This window comes from Rutidosis leptorrhynchoides, chromosome 5 (assembly GCF_046630445.1).
Source record: "Rutidosis leptorrhynchoides isolate AG116_Rl617_1_P2 chromosome 5, CSIRO_AGI_Rlap_v1, whole genome shotgun sequence".
NCBI lineage: Eukaryota > Viridiplantae > Streptophyta > Magnoliopsida > Asterales > Asteraceae > Rutidosis > Rutidosis leptorrhynchoides.
Window position 1 is genome coordinate 108,519,129 of NC_092337.1, and position 19,932 is coordinate 108,539,060.

The 19,932-nt window shown below is 35.2% G+C and overlaps 1 protein-coding gene across 1 annotated transcript; it reads right to left on the bottom strand.

Annotated features, from left to right (window-relative positions):
- Window positions 1-563: 563 nt before the first annotated feature.
- LOC139848913 (uncharacterized) lies at window positions 564-1,367 on the bottom strand. The gene has a single exon (XM_071838593.1). The coding sequence runs from the start codon at window positions 1,365-1,367 to the stop codon at window positions 564-566; it is 804 nt and encodes a 267-aa protein (XP_071694694.1).
- Between the last annotated feature and the right edge of the window lie 18,565 nt (window positions 1,368-19,932).

A 19,932-nucleotide genomic window follows, 5' to 3' on the forward strand; every position in this document is an offset into this window, starting at 1 on the left:
ATGTTGCCAGTTGCCACCGAAACAATAAACGGATGACGGCAAAATTAGATGGTAGATAAAAATACACTAATGAATAGTTAGACTAATATTATTTTTAACCGTGAAGCTTAGTGATTTTAACGTGAAGTCAAATGTTGCATTTTTTGGTTTTCTGACTGTAACGTGAACAATTTCAGAGTACGATCTTGTTTAGTGAGGAAAAAGGGTCTACCAATTTTAATTTTTTTCCTTGATTATATTTTATACACTGTACATAATATTTTTTTTTTTTTTTTTTTGAAAAGCAAAAATTATTATTATTAATGGAAAATTAAATTACAAGTCCCTATACACATCTATACAATTGAAATAGAGATATATATTGTAGGAATCTATTTATCGAGGGTAGCCGACGGATACTATAAAAACTAAAGAGGGAATAAGAACTTAAAACGTCAAGCCGGGGAAGAGAGAGGAACAGTGACGATCAAGCGCCAACAAAGTTACTACAGACTAACCCGATTAATCAAACCCTCAATAGAAGAAATGGTATTCGATGGCTACACATTAGTGTAAGTATTGTATTAGCCGATACCGACACGATGTGGAGGATCCGCCACGAAGAAGGAAGGATTAATGAGCCATTGATGCCACATGATTGATTTCTTTTTGCGCAATCTTTTGGAAATCCAGCTATAACTTTGAGTTTGAATTTCGGAGAGAATCGAGGCGAGGGACCAAACTTTTTTGGAAAATACTTTTAAGTTTCTATGTTTCCAGATTATGTAGCATGTAATCCATTTGGTTACTTGCCATAGTGAAGATCCGTGTTTGTTGAGAGCGAAGGCTTGATTATTGATAATAGCATCGTTTAAATTGGAAATTATTGAGATGTCTTGGGCCCACCAATCTAGTACGTGTTTCCATATTAGAGCCGATTTTGGACAAAGAACAAGAGAATGCTCAACGGATTCTATTTCCCTCTCGCATAAAGGGCACAAGATGGAGTCGAGATCAATGCCACGTTTGTCTAATTCGTATCGAACCGGTATCTTTTTTTGAAATGCTCTCCATATGAAAATGAAGACTTTTTGGGGGAGTAGATTGTTGCGAGGAATCGTCGTGTTGAGAGCGTTACCACCAAGCTTAAGGGAGTTTATCAAGTGTGCCATAGATTTGGTGGTGTAAGTACCCGAGGGGTCAAGAGTGCATTTCCAAGGGTCAGGTTTGTCTGATAGTGTAATGGAGGATACAATATTGTTTAGTTCCGATAATTCGTTAAGCACACGGCCGTTTGGAGGACGTGTCCAACACCAATTACCAAAAGAAGTTCCGTTGATTTGCGTGATTCTTTCAGCGACAGTTGCTTCTTTGTTGAGCTCGAGCATGTATAACCTGTGAAAAAGTGTGCTGAAGCGTTCCGACCCAAACCAAATGTCATTCCAGAATTTGATAGTGTCACCATTTCCGAGGCATTTTGTGATGGCGGATGAAAATGAAGTCCCGGGCTTGTTCGCGACTTTGCCAGCTTTAATGATTTCTTTCCAAACTGTGCGACCTGAAATATTCCTGCAAGAAACGTTAAATTCCACCCCCCCCCCTTCCCGTAGATACTAGTGATAATTTTAACCCAAAGCGCATTTTCCTCGTTTTTAAAACGCCACCACCATTTGCATAGTAGTGAGATATTTTTGCTAAAAAGGGAGCCCACATTTAACCCACCATTTTCGTAAGGAAGAAGTATTTGATCCCATTTTACCCAATTAATTTTATTTTCTGAAGATGTCCCTCCCCAAAAGAATTTGCGTCTTTTAGCCTCAAGGAGGTTAAGGATAGAAGAAGGTGCATGAAAGAGAGAAAATGTAGTGACCCGAACCTTTCCATGTTTATATATATTAATTGAGATTGATATTTACATGATTAAATGTTTCCAACATGTTAAGCAATCAAACTTGTTAAGACTTGATTAATTGAAATATGTTTCATATAGACAATTGACCACCCAAGTTGACCGATGATTCACGAACGTTAAAACTTGTAAAAACTATATGATGACATATATATGGATATATATATATTTAACATGATACTATGATAAGTAAACATATCATTAAGTATATTAACAATGAACTACATATGTAAAAACAAGACTACTAACTTAATGATTTTTAAACGAGACATATATGTAACGATTATCGTTGTAAAGACATTTAATGGATATATATCATATTAAGAGATATTCATACATGATATTATAAACATTGGGTTAACAACATTTAACAAGATCGTTAACCTAAAGGTTTCAAAACAACACTTACATGTAACGACTAACGATGACTTAACGACTCAGTTAAAATGTATATACATGTAGTGTTTTAATATGTATTTATACACTTTTGAAAGACTTCAATACACTTATCAAAATACTTCTACTTAACAAAAATGCTTACAATTACATCCTCGTTCAGTTTCATCAACAATTCTACTCGTATGCACCCGTATTCGTACTCGTACAATACACAGCTTTTAGATGTATGTACTATTGGTATATACACTCCAATGATCAGCTCTTAGCAGCCCATGTGAGTCACCTAACACATGTGGGAACCATCATTTGGCAACTAGCATGAAATATCTCATAAAATTACAAAAATATGAGTAATCATTCATGACTTATTTACATGAAAACAAAATTACATATCCTTTATATCTAATCCATACACCAACGACCAAAAACACCTACAAACACTTTCATTCTTCAATTTTATTCATCTAATTGATCTCTCTCAAGTTCTATCTTCAAGTTCTAAGTGTTCTTTATATATTCTACAAGTTCTAGTTACATAAAATCAAGAATACTTTCAAGTTTGCTAGCTCACTTCCAATCTTGTAAGGTGATCATCCAACCTCAAGAAATCTTTGTTTCTTACAGTAGGTTATCATTCTAATACAAGGTAATAATCATATTCAAACTTTGGTTCAAGTTCTATAACTATAACAATCTTATTTCAAGTGATGATCTTACTTGAACTTGTTTTCGTGTCATGATTCTGCTTCAAGAACTTCGAGCCATCCAAGGATCCGTTGAAGCTAGATCTATTTTTCACTTTTCCAGTAGGTTTATCCAAGGAACTTAAGGTAGTAATGATATTCATAACATCATTCGATTCATACATATAAAGCTATCTTATTTGAAGGTTTAAACTTGTAATCACTAGAACATAGTTTAGTTAATTCTAAACTTGTTCGCAAACAAAAGTTAATCCTTCTAACTTGACTTTTTAAAATCAACTAAACACATGTTCTATATCTATATGATATGCTAACTTAATGATTTAAAACCTGGAAACACGAAAAACACCGTAAAACCGGATTTACGCCGTCGTAGTAACACCGCGGGCTGTTTTGGGTTAGTTAATTAAAAACTATGATAAACTTTGATTTAAAAGTTGTTATTCTGAGAAAATGATTTTTATTATGAACATGAAACTATATCCAAAAATTATGGTTAAACTCAAAGTGGAAGTATGTTTTCTAAAATGGTCATCTAGACGTCGTTCTTTCGACTGAAATGACAACCTTTACAAAAACGACTTGTAACTTATTTTTCCGACTATAAACCTATACTTTTTCTGTTTAGATTCATAAAATAGAGTTCAATATGAAACCATAGCAATTTGATTCACTCAAAACGGATTTAAAATGAAGAAGTTATGGGTAAAACAAGATTGGATAATTTTTCTCATTTTAGCTACGTGAAAATTGGTAACAAATCTATTCCAACCATAACTTAATCAACTTGTATTGTATATTATGTAATCTTGAGATACCATAGACACGTATACAATGTTTCGACCTATCATGTCGACACATCTATATATATTTCGGAACAACCATAGACACTCTATATGTGAATGTTGGAGTTAGCTATACAGGGTTGAGGTTGATTCCAAAATATATATAGTTTAAGTTGTGATCAATACTGAGATACGTATACACTGGGTCGTGGATTGATTCAAGATAATATTTATCGATTTATTTCTGTACATCTAACTGTGGACAACTAGTTGTAGGTTACTAACGAGGACAGCGGACTTAATAAACTTAAAACATCAAAATATATTAAAAGTGTTGTAAATATATTTTGAACATACTTTGATATATATGTATATATTGTTATAGGTTCGTGAATCAACCAGTGGCCAAGTCTTACTTCCCGACGAAGTAAAAATCTGTGAAAGTGAGTTATAGTCCCACTTTTAAAATCTAATATTTTTGGGATGAGAATACATGCAGGTTTTATAAATGATTTACAAAATAGACACAAGTACGTGAAACTACATTCTATGGTTGAATTATCGAAATCGAATATGCCCCTTTTTATTAAGTCTGGTAATCTAAGAATTAGGGAACAGACACCCTAATTGACGCGAATCCTAAAGATAGATCTATTGGGCCTAACAAACCCCATCCAAAGTACCGGATGCTTTAGTACTTCGAAATTTATATCATATCCGAAGGGTGTCCCGGAATGATGGGGATATTCTTATATATGCATCTTGTTAATGTCGGTTACCAGGTGTTCACCATATGAATGATTTTTATCTCTATGTATGGGATGTGTATTGAAATATGAAATCTTGTGGTCTATTATTATGATTTGATATATATAGGTTAAACCTATAACTCACCAACATTTTTGTTGACGTTTTAAGCATGTTTATTCTCAAGTGATTATTAAGAGCTTCCGCTGTCGCATACTTAAATAAGGACGAGATTTGGAGTCCATGCTTGTATGATATTGTGTAAAAACTGCATTCAAGAAACTTATTTTGTTGTAACATATTTGTATTGTAAACCATTATGTAATGGTTGTGTGTAAACAGGATATTTTAGATTATCATTATTTGATAATCTACGTAAAGCTTTTTAAACCTTTATTGATGAAATAAAGGTTATGGTTTGTTTTAAAATGAATGCAGTCTTTGAAAAACATCTCATATAGAGGTCAAAACCTCGCAACGAAATCAATTAATATGGAACGTTTTTAATCAATAAGAACGGGACATTTCAGTTGGTATCCGAGCGTTGGTCTTAGAGAACCAGAATTTTGCATTAGTGTGTCTTATCGAGTTTGTTAGGATGCATTAGTGAGTCTGGACTTCGACCGTGTTTACTTGAAAAATGATTGCTTAACAAATTTTGTTGAAAACTATATATTTTTAACATGTGAATATTATGTGATATATTAATCTCTTAACGCGTTTGATATTATGTGATAGATGTATACCTCTAGAACAAGTCCCATTGACTCACCTAATAATATTGAAGAGTCAAATGTAAATTGGAATGATTCGTGGACTGATTCACAAGTTCCCGAAGAGGAACCGGAAGAAGAATCGGAACCGGAAGAAGAATCGGAACCGGATGAAGAAATAGAACCGGTGGGGGAAATAATAAAACGGTTAAGTAAAAGAAAATCCTCAACCAACCGACCAAGGTTAATTATGGTCAATGGTGTTTCCGCCAAGGAAGCAAAATATTGGGAGGATTACCAATTCTCCGATGAATCGGATTCCGACGAGAATTCCGATGATGTCATAGAAATTACCCCAACTGAATTTAAAAAGGCAAAAGAAAATAATAAGGGAAAGGGCATAAAAATAGAGAAATCTAATTCCAACCCCGATGAACTTTATATGTATCGTCAACCCCCGAAGTCCTTAAGTTGTAACAATGACCCGGGAACCTCTAAACCACCAGGTTTTTCTAAACCAATGTGGAAAACGACGGCTCGTATTAGGGGAACATCATATATCCCTAGAAACTTGGCAAAACGAACCAAAACCGAAGAAGAAGAAACAAGCGAGTCGGAATAAGATAGTTGTATTCGTGTGGTGTAATATATGTAATATAGTGTGCTTATGCTTTATGATATATGTAAAAATTGCTTGTATTAATAAGTATTTTTTTTTATGAATCTAACTCTTGTCTATTTTACAGTATAAAAACACAAAATGGATAGACAACCCAATATTTTAAGAGACCTACCCGGAGACATGATTGATGAAATCTTGTCTAGAGTCGGTCAGAATTCTTCGGCACAACTATTTAAGGCGAGATCAGTTTGTAAGACATTCGAAGAACGTTCCAAGAATGCCTTGGTTTATAAAAGGCTTTCGTTCGAAAGATGGGGGATATCACATTGGGAAATCCATAAGTTACGATGTGTTTACTTTGACGCATATATTGCGGGGAACCCAAATGCTATTTTACGCAATGGGTTAAGAAATTATTTTGACTCAATATATCCGAATATTGGACTTCGTGATTTAGAAAAAGCGGCTAACATGCAACATAAAGAAGCATGTTATGCTTACGGATTAGTAATGTTCGCTTCTCACCAAAGTGAGAACAAGAACATCGGCCTACAACTATTAAACAAAACGTTCCCACAAGTGACGGAGTCGGTAATTGGGGTAAGAAATGAGGTTTTTAGATTGTTACGGGACTGTTGGACATTACGTAACCCTCGTCCCTTTGACGACGTTACAACACGCTGTCTTATCAACGGCCATAACGGTTATGTTCCACAAGACCAAGGATGGGAAGTAATCCTAGTAAAACCAGAATGCATGACTTGTTTCTGGACGTATGAATTACGTGTCTTTATTGCCTTTGCTGAACGACTTGTGTACTAGCTAGAATTATCTTCACAACCATCTTGTATCAAATTTATTGTGTGCTATATTTCATGCTATATGTAAAATAAGCGGTATTGTAAGTTTGTAAAATATTGTGTAAAAGTTTGAACGCGAAATATTATTATGATCAGTTTTTCATATAGAATTGTAGTAGTTGAATTGTATATTAGCTACTAAGTATGAACTTAACGGGTAGGTACTACCCGAATTTAAACTTATAAAACGCTAATATGAAGAAAAAGCTTTTATAAATGAGTTCATATTATGCTACGAAATACTATTAACTACTCTTAATATTCTGTATGATTAACTTGTTCCATTTGACTATTTTGAAGGAAATGGCACCGACTACTCGACACACCGTGAATATGAATGAAGAGGAATTCCGTACTTTTCTAGATTCAAACATAGCCGCAGTACAGGCTGCGCTACATACCAACAATAACCTTGGATCTAGCAGTACAGGAAATCGTGTAGGATGCACCTACAAAGAATTCACTGCCTGCAAACCTTTGGAATTTGATGGAACCGAAGGACCGATCGGATTGAAACGGTGGACCGAGAAGGTCGAATCGGTGTTTGCCATAAGTAAGTGTACTGAAGAGGACAAAGTAAAGTACGCTACGCATACCTTCACAGGTTCTGCGTTAACATGGTGGAATACCTATCTAGAGCAAGTGGGACAAGACGATGCGTACGCACTACCGTGGTCAGCATTCAAGCACTTGATGAACGAGAAGTACCGTCCCAGAACCGAGGTCAATAAGCTCAAGACAGAACTTAGAGGGTTACGAACCCAAGGATTTGATATTACCACGTACGAAAGACGATTCACAGAATTGTGCCTATTGTGTCCGGGAGCATTCGAAGATGAGGAAGAGAAGATCGACGCGTTTGTGAAAGGATTACCGGAAAGAATCCAAGAAGATATAAGTTCACACGAGCCCGCCTCCATACAACAGGCATGTAGAATGGCTCACAAACTAGTGAACCAGATTGAAGAAAGGATTAAAGAACAGACTGCTGAAGAGGCCAATGTGAAGCAAGTCAAAAGAAAGTGGGAGGAAAACGGTGATAATAATCACCAATACAACAACAACAGCAATTACAACAATAATCGCAACAATTATCCCAACAATCGCAACATCAATCGCAACTACAACAAACGGCCCAACAACAACAACAACAACAACAACAGCAACAGCAACTACAACAATCATCCCAATAACAATAATAACCGCAACAACAACAACAATCAGAAGCAGCTATGCCAAAGGTGTGAAAAGTATCACTCGGGGTTCTGCACCAAATTTTGCAACAAGTGTAAAAGAAATGGTCATAGCGCGGCGAAGTGTGAGGTCTACGGACCAGGGGTTAATAGAACGAAAGGAACAAATGGTGTCGGAACGAGTAATGGCGGAGCAAGTAGTGTCGGAGCAAGTTATGCCAATGTAGTTTGTTATAAATGTGGAAAACCGGGCCACATTATTAGAAATTTTCCGAACCAGGAGAACACGAATGGACAAGGCCGCGGAAGAGTTTTCAATATTAATGCGGCAGAGGCACAGGAAGACCCGGAGCTTGTTACGGGTACGTTTCTTATTTACAATAAACCTGCTTACGTTTTATTTGATTCGGGTGCGGATAGAAGCTATATGAGTAGAGATTTTTGTGCTAAATTAAGTTGTCCATTGACGCCTTTGGATAGTAAATTTTTACTCGAATTAGCAAATGGTAAATTAATTTCAGCAGATAATATATGTCGGAATCGAGAAATTAAACTGGTTAGTGAAACATTTAAGATTGACTTGATACCAGTAGAGTTAGGGATTTTTGATGTGATAATCGGTATGGACTGGTTGAAAGAAGTGAAAGCAGAGATCGTTTGTTACAAAAATGCAATTCGCATTATACGAGAAAAAGGAAAACCCTTAATGGTGTACGGAGAAAAGGGCAACACGAAGCTACATATTATTAGTAATTTGAAGGCACAAAAACTAATAAGAAAAGGTTGCTATGCTATTCTAGCACACGTCGAGAAAGTACAAACTGAAGAAAAGAGCATCAATGATGTTCCCGTCGCAAAAGAATTTCCCGATGTATTTTCGAAAGAATTACCGGGATTACCCCCACATCGATCCGTTGAATTTCAAATAGATCTTGTACCAGGAGCTGCACCAATAGCTCGTGCTCCTTACAGACTCGCACCCAGCGAGATGAAAGAACTGCAAAGCCAATTACAAGAACTTTTAGAGCGTGGTTTCATTCGACCAAGCACATCACCGTGGGGAGCTCCTGTTTTGTTTGTCAAGAAGAAAGATGGTACATTCAGGTTGTGTATCGACTACCGAGAGTTGAACAAACTTACCATCAAGAACCGCTACCCACTACCGAGAATCGACGACTTATTTGATCAACTACAAGGCTCGTCTGTTTATTCAAAGATTGACTTACGTTCCGGGTATCATCAAATGCGGGTGAAAGAAGATGATATTCCAAAGACTGCTTTCAGAACACGTTACGGTCATTACGAGTTTATGGTCATGCCATTTGGTTTAACTAATGCACCAGCTGTGTTCATGGACCTTATGAACCGAGTGTGTGGACCATACCTTGACAAGTTTGTCATTGTTTTCATTGATGACATACTTATTTACTCAAAGAATGACCAAGAACACGGTGAACATTTGAGAAAGGTGTTAGAAGTATTGAGGAAGGAAGAATTGTACGCTAAGTTTTCAAAGTGTGCATTTTGGTTGGAAGAAGTTCAATTCCTCGGTCACATAGTGAACAAAGAAGGTATTAAGGTGGATCCGGCAAAGATAGAAACTGTTGAAAAGTGGGAAACCCCGAAAACTCCGAAACACATACGCCAGTTTTTAGGACTAACAGGTTACTACAGAAGGTTCATCCAAGACTTTTCCAGAATAGCAAAACCCTTGACTGCATTAACGCATAAAGGGAAGAAATTTGAATGGAATGATGAACAAGAGAAAGCGTTTCAGTTATTGAAGAAAAAGCTAACTACGGCACCTATATTGTCATTGCCTGAAGGGAATGATGATTTTGTGATTTATTGTGACGCATCAAAGCAAGGTCTCGGTTCTGTATTAATGCAACGAACGAAGGTGATTGCTTATGCGTCTAGACAATTGAAGATTCACGAACAAAATTATACGACGCATGATTTGGAATTAGGCGCGGTTGTTTTTTCATTAAAGACTTGGAGGCACTACTTATATGGGGTCAAAAGTATTATATATACCGACCACAAAAGTCTTCAACACATATTTAATCAGAAACAACTGAATATGAGGCAGCGTAGGTGGATTGAATTGTTGAATGATTATGACTTTGAGATTCGTTACCACCCGGGGAAGGCAAATGTGGTAGCCGATGCTTTGAGCAGGAAGGACAGAGAACCCATTCGAGTAAAATCTATGAATATAATGATTCATAATAACCTTACTACTCAAATAAAGGAGGCGCAACAAGGAGTTTTAAAAGAGGGAAATTTAAAGGATGAAATACCCAAAGGATCGGAGAAGCATCTTAATATTCGGGAAGACGGAACCCGGTATAGGGCTGAAAGGATTTGGGTACCAAAATTTGGAGATATGAGAGAAATGGTACTTAGAGAAGCTCATAAAACTAGATACTCAATACATCCTGGAACGGGGAAGATGTACAAGGATCTCAAGAAACATTTTTGGTGGTCGGGTATGAAAGCCGATGTTGCTAAATATGTAGGAGAATGTTTGACGTGTTCTAAGGTCAAAGCTGAGCATCAGAAACCATCAGGTCTACTTCAACAACCCGAAATCCCGGAGTGGAAATGGGAGAACATTACCATGGATTTCATCACTAAATTGCCAAGGACTGCAAGTGGTTTTGATACTATTTGGGTAATAGTTGATCGTCTCACCAAATCAGCACACTTCCTGCCAATAAGAGAAGATGACAAGATGGAGAAGTTAGCACGACTGTATTTGAAGGAAGTCGTCTCCAGACATGGAATACCAATCTCTATTATCTCTGATAGGGATGGCAGATTTATTTCAAGATTCTGGCAGACATTACAGCAAGCATTAGGAACTCGTCTAGACATGAGTACCACCTATCATCCACAAACTGATGGGCAGAGCTAAAGGACGATACAAACGCTTGAAGACATGCTACGACCATGTGTTATTGATTTCGGAAACAGTTGGGATCGACATCTACCGTTAGCAGAATTTTCCTACAACAACAGCTACCATTCAAGCATTGAGATGGCGCCGTTTGAAGCACTTTATGGTAGAAAGTGCAGGTCTCCGATTTGTTGGAGTGAAGTGGGGGATAGACAGATTACGGGTCCGGAGATTATACAAGAAACTACCGAGAAGATCATCCAAATTCAACAACGATTGAAAACCGCCCAAAGTCGACAAAAGAGCTACGCTAACATTAAAAGAAAAGATATAGAATTTGAAATTGGAGAGATGGTCATGCTTAAAGTTGCACCTTGGAAAGGCGTTGTTCGATTTGGTAAATGAGGGAAATTAAATCCAAGGTATATTGGACCATTCAAGATTATTGATCGTGTCGGACCAGTAGCTTACCGACTTGAGTTACCTCAACAACTCGCGGCTGTACATAACACTTTCCACGTCTCGAATTTGAAGAAATGTTTTGCTAAAGAAGATCTCACTATTCCGTTAGATGAAATCCAAATCAACGAAAAACTTCAATTCATCGAAGAACCCGTCGAAATAATGGATCGTGAGGTTAAAAGACTTAAGCAAAACAAGATACCAATTGTTAAGGTTCGATGGAATGCTCGTAGAGGACCCGAGTTCACCTGGGAGCGTGAAGATCAGATGAAGAAGAAATACCCGCATCTATTTCCAGAAGATTCATCAACACCTTCAACAGCTTAAAATTTCGGGACGAAATTTATTTAACGGGTAGGTACTGTAGTGACCCGAACCTTTCCATGTTTATATATATTAATTGAGATTGATATTTACATGATTAAATGTTTCCAACATGTTAAGCAATCAAACTTGTTAAGACTTGATTAATTGAAATATGTTTCATATAGACAATTGACCACCCAAGTTGACCGATGATTCACGAACGTTAAAACTTGTAAAAACTATATGATGACATATATATGGATATATATATATTTAACATGATACTATGATAAGTAAACATATCATTAAGTATATTAACAATGAACTACATATGTAAAAACAAGACTACTAACTTAATGATTTTTAAACGAGACATATATGTAACGATTATCGTTGTAAAGACATTTAATGGATATATATCATATTAAGAGATATTCATACATGATATTATAAACATTGGGTTAACAACATTTAACAAGATCGTTAACCTAAAGGTTTCAAAACAACACTTACATGTAACGACTAACGATGACTTAACGACTCAGTTAAAATGTATATACATGTAGTGTTTTAATATGTATTTATACACTTTTGAAAGACTTCAATACACTTATCAAAATACTTCTACTTAACAAAAATGCTTACAATTACATCCTCGTTCAGTTTCATCAACAATTCTACTCGTATGCACCCGTATTCGTACTCGTACAATACACATCTTTTAGATGTATGTACTATTGGTATATACACTCCAATGATCAGCTCTTAGAAGCCCATGTGAGTCACCTAACACATGTGGGAACCATCATTTGGCAACTAGCATGAAATATCTCATAAAATTACAAAAATATGAGTAATCATTCATGACTTATTTACATGAAAACAAAATTACATATCCTTTATATCTAATCCATACACCAACGACCAAAAACACCTACAAACACTTTCATTCTTCAATTTTATTCATCTAATTGATCTCTCTCAAGTTCTATCTTCAAGTTCTAAGTGTTCTTCATATATTCTACAAGTTCTAGTTACATAAAATCAAGAATACTTTCAAGTTTGCTAGCTCACTTCCAATCTTGTAAGGTGATCATCCAACCTCAAGAAATCTTTGTTTCTTACAGTAGGTTATCATTCTAATACAAGGTAATAATCATATTCAAACTTTGGTTCAAGTTCTATAACTATAACAATCTTATTTCAAGTGATGATCTTACTTGAACTTGTTTTCGTGTCATGATTCTGCTTCAAGAACTTCGAGCCATCCAAGGATCCGTTGAAGCTAGATCTATTTTTCACTTTTCCAGTAGGTTTATCCAAGGAACTTAAGGTAGTAATGATATTCATAACATCATTCGATTCATACATATAAAGCTATCTTATTTGAAGGTTTAAACTTGTAATCACTAGAACATAGTTTAGTTAATTCTAAACTTGTTCGCAAACAAAAGTTAATCCTTCTAACTTGACTTTTTAAAATCAACTAAACACATGTTCTATATCTATATGATATGCTAACTTAATGATTTAAAACCTGGAAACACGAAAAACACCGTAAAACCGGATTTACGCCGTCGTAGTAACACCGCGGGCTGTTTTGGGTTAGTTAATTAAAAACTATGATAAACTTTGATTTAAAAGTTGTTATTCTGAGAAAATGATTTTTATTATGAACATGAAACTATATCCAAAAATTATGGTTAAACTCAAAGTGGAAGTATGTTTTCTAAAATGGTCATCTAGACGTCGTTCTTTCGACTGAAATGACAACCTTTACAAAAACGACTTGTAACTTATTTTTCCGACTATAAACCTATACTTTTTCTGTTTATATTCATAAAATAGAGTTCAATATGAAACCATAGCAATTTGATTCACTCAAAACGGATTTAAAATGAAGAAGTTATGGGTAAAACAAGATTGGATAATTTTTCTCATTTTAGCTACGTGAAAATTGGTAACAAATCTATTCCAACCATAACTTAATCAACTTGTATTGTATATTATGTAATCTTGAGATACCATAGACACGTATACAATGTTTCGACCTATCATGTCGACACATCTATATATATTTCGGAACAACCATAGACACTCTATATGTGAATGTTGGAGTTAGCTATACAGGGTTGAGGTTGATTCCAAAATATATATAGTTTAAGTTGTGATCAATACTGAGATACGTATACACTGGGTCGTGGATTGATTCAAGATAATATTTATCGATTTATTTCTGTACATCTAACTGTGGACAACTAGTTGTAGGTTACTAACGAGGACAGCTGACTTAATAAACTTAAAACATCAAAATATATTAAAAGTGTTGTAAATATATTTTGAACATACTTTGATATATATGTATATATTGTTATAGGTTCGTGAATCAACCAGTGGCCAAGTCTTACTTCCCGACGAAGTAAAAATCTGTGAAAGTGAGTTATAGTCCCACTTTTAAAATCTAATATTTTTGGGATGAGAATACATGCAGGTTTTATAAATGATTTACAAAATAGACACAAGTACGTGAAACTACATTCTATGGTTGAATTATCGAAATCGAATATGCCCCTTTTTATTAAGTCTGGTAATCTAAGAATTAGGGAACAGACACCCTAATTGACGCGAATCCTAAAGATAGATCTATTGGGCCTAACAAACCCCATCCAAAGTACCGGATGCTTTAGTACTTCGAAATTTATATCATATCCGAAGGGTGTCCCGGAATGATGGGGATATTCTTATATATGCATCTTGTTAATGTCGGTTACCAGGTGTTCACCATATGAATGATTTTTATCTCTATGTATGGGATGTGTATTGAAATATGAAATCTTGTGGTCTATTATTATGATTTGATATATATAGGTTAAACCTATAACTCACCAACATTTTTGTTGACGTTTTAAGCATGTTTATTCTCAAGTGATTATTAAGAGCTTCCGCTGTCACATACTTAAATAAGGACGAGATTTGGAGTCCATGCTTGTATGATATTGTGTAAAAACTGCATTCAAGAAACTTATTTTGTTGTAACATATTTGTATTGTAAACCATTATGTAATGGTTGTGTGTAAACAGGATATTTTAGATTATCATTATTTGATAATCTACGTAAAGCTTTTTAAACCTTTATTGATGAAATAAAGGTTATGGTTTGTTTTAAAATGAATGCAGTCTTTGAAAAACATCTCATATAGAGGTCAAAACCTCGCAACGAAATCAATTAATATGGAACGTTTTTAATCAATAAGAACGGGACATTTCAGATGGTATCCGAGCGTTGGTCTTAGAGAACCAGAATTTTGCATTAGTGTGTCTTATCGAGTTTGTTAGGATGCATTAGTGAGTCTGGACTTCGACCGTGTTTACTTGAAAAATGATTGCTTAACAAATTTTGTTGAAAACTATATATTTTTAACATGTGAATATTATGTGATATATTAATCTCTTAACGCGTTTGATATTATGTGATAGATGTCTACCTCTAGAACAAGTCCCATTGACTCACCTAATAATATTGAAGAGTCAAATGTAAATTGGAATGATTCGTGGACTGATTCACAAGTTCCCGAAGAGGAACCGGAAGAAGAATCGGAACCGGAAGAAGAATCGGAACCGGATGAAGAAATAGAACCGGTGGGGGAAATAATAAAACGGTTAAGTAAAAGAAAATCCTCAACCAACCGACCAAGGTTAATTATGGTCAATGGTGTTTCCGCCAAGGAAGCAAAATATTGGGAGGATTACCAATTCTCCGATGAATCGGATTCCGACGAGAATTCCGATGATGTTATAGAAATTACCCCAACTGAATTTAAAAAGGCAAAAGAAAATAATAAGGGAAAGGGCATAAAAATAGAGAAATCTAATTCCAACCCCGATGAACTTTATATGTATCGTCAACCCCCGAAGTCCTTAAGTTGTAACAATGACCCGGGAACCTCTAAACCACCAGGTTTTTCTAAACCAATGTGGAAAACGACGGCTCGTATTAGGGGAACATCATATATCCCTAGAAACTTGGCAAAACGAACCAAAACCGAAGAAGAAGAAACAAGCGAGTCGGAATAAGATAGTTGTATTCGTGTGGTGTAATATATGTAATATAGTGTGCTTATGCTTTATGATATATGTAAAAATTGCTTGTATTAATAAGTATTTTTTTTTATGAATCTAACTCTTGTCTATTTTACAGTATAAAAACACAAAATGGATAGACAACCCAATATTTTAAGAGACCTACCCGGAGACATGATTGATGAAATCTTGTCTAGAGTCGGTCAGAATTCTTCGGCACAACTATTTAAGGCGAGATCAGTTTGTAAGACATTCGAAGAACGTTCCAAGAATGCCTTGGTTTATAAAAGGCTTTTGTTCGAAAGATGGGGGATATCACATTGGGAAATCCATAAGTTACGATGTGTTTACTTTGACGCATATATTGCGGGGAACCCAAATGCTATTTTACGCAATGGGTTAAGAAATTATTTTGACTCAATATATCCGAATATTGGACTTCGTGATTTAGAAAAAGCGGCTAACATGCAACATAAAGAAGCATGTTATGCTTACGGATTAGTAATGTTCGCTTCTCACCAAAGTGAGAACAAGAACATCGGCCTACAACTATTAAACAAAACGTTCCCACAAGTGACGGAGTCGGTAATTGGGGTAAGAAATGAGGTTTTTAGATTGTTACGGGACTGTTGGACATTACGTAACCCTCGTCCCTTTGATGACGTTACAACACGCTGTCTTATCAACGGCCATAACGGTTATGTTCCACAAGACCAAGGATGGGAAGTAATCCTAGTAAAACCAGAATGCATGACTTGTTTCTGGACGTATGAATTACGTGTCTTTATTGCCTTTGCTGAACGACTTGTGTACTAGCTAGAATTATCTTCACAACCATCTTGTATCAAATTTATTGTGTGCTATATTTCATGCTATATGTAAAATAAGCGGTATTGTAAGTTTGTAAAATATTGTGTAAAAGTTTGAACGCGAAATATTATTATGATCAGTTTTTCATATAGAATTGTAGTAGTTGAATTGTATATTAGCTACTAAGTATGAACTTAACGGGTAGGTACTACCCGAATTTAAACTTATAAAACGCTAATATGAAGAAAAAGCTTTTATAAATGAGTTCATATTATGCTACGAAATACTATTAACTACTCTTAATATTCTGTATGATTAACTTGTTCCATTTGACTATTTTGAAGGAAATGGCACCGACTACTCGACACACCGTGAATATGAATGAAGAGGAATTCCGTACTTTTCTAGATTCAAACATAGCCGCAGTACAGGCTGCGCTACATACCAACAATAACCTTGGATCTAGCAGTACAGGAAATCGTGTAGGATGCACCTACAAAGAATTCACTGCCTGCATTTAAGGAGTTTGGAAATTCTTTTGGCATTCCTTTTACTCCATTCCCCGAAAAAAATTGTATCGTCGGCATACTGGAGGTGGGTAATAGTAACATTATCGTTCCCGACGTTGATACCATGTATATGACCATTAGAAAGAGCACGTTTAACGAGGATGTTGAGGCCTTCGGCGACGATGATGAAGAGGAAAGGTGAGATAGGGTCCCCTTGGCGGATGCCTCTTTCAGGGGAGAACTCCGTTGTAGGGGAGCCATTAAAGAGGATGGAAATGGATGAGGACGAAAGACACGCACGAATGAGATTAATCCATTTCTGGCCAAATCCCATGTGATGCATGGTATTAAACAGAAAGTCCCATTCGATACAGTCGAAAGCTTTTTCGAAATCGACTTTAAAAATTAGACCTTTGCGTTTCTTACGTCACTGTACATAATATTATGACTCTATATATATATACTAGTGAGCCTTCGGCTGTGCATAATGCACAGCCCAGATTTTGATATGAAGTGTGACCCAACAAGCCTAATGTTCTCGGAACTTCAAACTTGAAAAAATGTTGACGTATTATAAAAGTATTCAATATCAATATGATTTATGATTAGAAGGATTTCAACGGTTCATTAAACGCGCTGAGAGTAAGATTTACATCCCAAAATTATACACGGTATATGATGTTGGAAAATCGTGTGTACTTTTACCAAATCAGATTAACGCAGCGGATAGTTAAAATAATAATCTTTTATTATTTTATGAACAAAATTTAATAAGATTAAATTTTCACTTATTTAATGAAAGATGCACATGATTAACGATCCCAAAGATCCAGTTACACCACCAATAATTGTCAAAATATGTAATTCAAAAAGTGAGTAAACGATATACCTTTTCTTGAAGAAACTGATTGAACGGAGAGAAACCTACGATCAAAAGTATGACCGTCTCTTTGGATAGTCCACACTACACTTCAAACAACCGTCAATGGATGCTAGTACAAACCCAAGTAATAATTAATCAACCTTTGATTAATATTATGAACTCAAAATGATACTCCATATGAAACAATCTTATTTTTTCTTACTTACTCTCTTTTCAATTCTCTCGTCCATATCCATTATGATGTAAAGTGAAGATTGATATATAATATGAAGTAAAGTGAAGTGTATCAATCAATTTTGATCACGGATATATTTTCCTTTAAAAGACAAACAACGTTTTCAAAACAAAGATATTGAAATAGAAATAAGATACGGATTGTTAAATTCATTAAACGATAAAGTCGTATTTCTCAAATACTTTAGGGGTAGTTTATGAAACTTATAATTAATAATTTCTATCATGTCACTTTCATGTGAATAGTAAATTAATTAATTTCGTTTCATTTACTATTTACATAAATAGTAAATGAATTAATTTCGATTTACTATTTTGTTACTTGAGTAATATATATACATCATATATATATTTTATTTGACGTCTCGGTGTATATGTGTGTGACCCCGAAGGCTCAAATGAATTTGGCCATATAGTTATATGTTGTACCTTGCACATTAATCCTTCGGACTCCCACTTGTGCATGGCACAACACCAAGTAACTATACAAACAATGGTAAGCGTCTAGCAACACGTCATTGTCCCCAAATTCACGTGAGGGTAGTTTCTCGAAACTGTTTATGGTAAGTGTTAAATGTCATTCGTCCTTTTGTTTCAGATACTTTAGTTAAACTTGAGATATGGATCATCGGTCATTCTCATTTGTTTAACAATTTTGTTTCTCGATCTTAGAACTGAATTAGATCACCAAATTAATTAAGTATCATCTTAATTACATCTGGGTGCGGCCACACAAATATCTTATTCATTCATCGAGGAGCTCAAAAAGTATCTAACTTCAAACATTTTAGAGGAACAAATCCTATATTGCATACACGTGTCTATCACGAGCTTTACATTATACCCAATAATGGCCTTTATAACAGCCTTATTCAGGACAGCGTTTAACCATATCAAAGTACAATGCTACACTCATCAAGACGGGCGTGCATCTCAAGTCTAAGGACACAAAAACATAATCACTAAAAGATTCACTACTGACTATGATCCATGTAGTGACATCTCATGGTTGGGTCATTTCAATATTCATCATCAACGAATACATATAAATTTTGGTCTCAACAAGTTGACTATTCATCATCAATGAATATAACCAAAATTTCACATTAATCTTAATTCATGTTATTCCCATAACATGGCCGATTATGGAGATTTTGAATAATCAACAATTATTCATGGATTAAACATGCTAATATAGAACACAGTGATATAAATGAAAACGACCATATCAAGTATGTCAATTCATTAATATAAAACTGCTTAATGTTCCAAAAATATTCAAATATTAAATTATAAATGAAAAAGATCAGCAGCATAACGAAGTCCAATACTACTAGCATGATCATCATGCTTGTTGTGCATCATGGGCTTTGTGAACGGGTCAACCACATTATCATTTGTATAAACCTTTAAGAATACTAATATCATTCCTCTTAATTACTTAATGAATGTAGTCAAATTTTTTGAAGAATGTGCCAGATACTTTTATGTACATGTGATTCTTTCAAAAGTATATTAACACTCGAACTATCACAGTACATATTATAGAAGGTTAAATGTTGTGTACTACTCTGAGTATAACAACAAACTTCCTTATCCAGACAGCTTTCTGAGCAGCTTCTCAGTCAACAATGTATTCTACTTTTGTTGTAGATTGTTCAATAGTGCTCTGCCTAGAGCTCTTCCAATCAACTGTCTTGCCCATCATGACAAAGAAACAACGTGACTGGATCGAGAATCATCTTGATCAGTTTAGAAACTAGAATCAGTATAAAACTTAATACTTAACTCTTCTTTCAAACCACCGTAAACCAAGAACATGTCATTAGTACTCT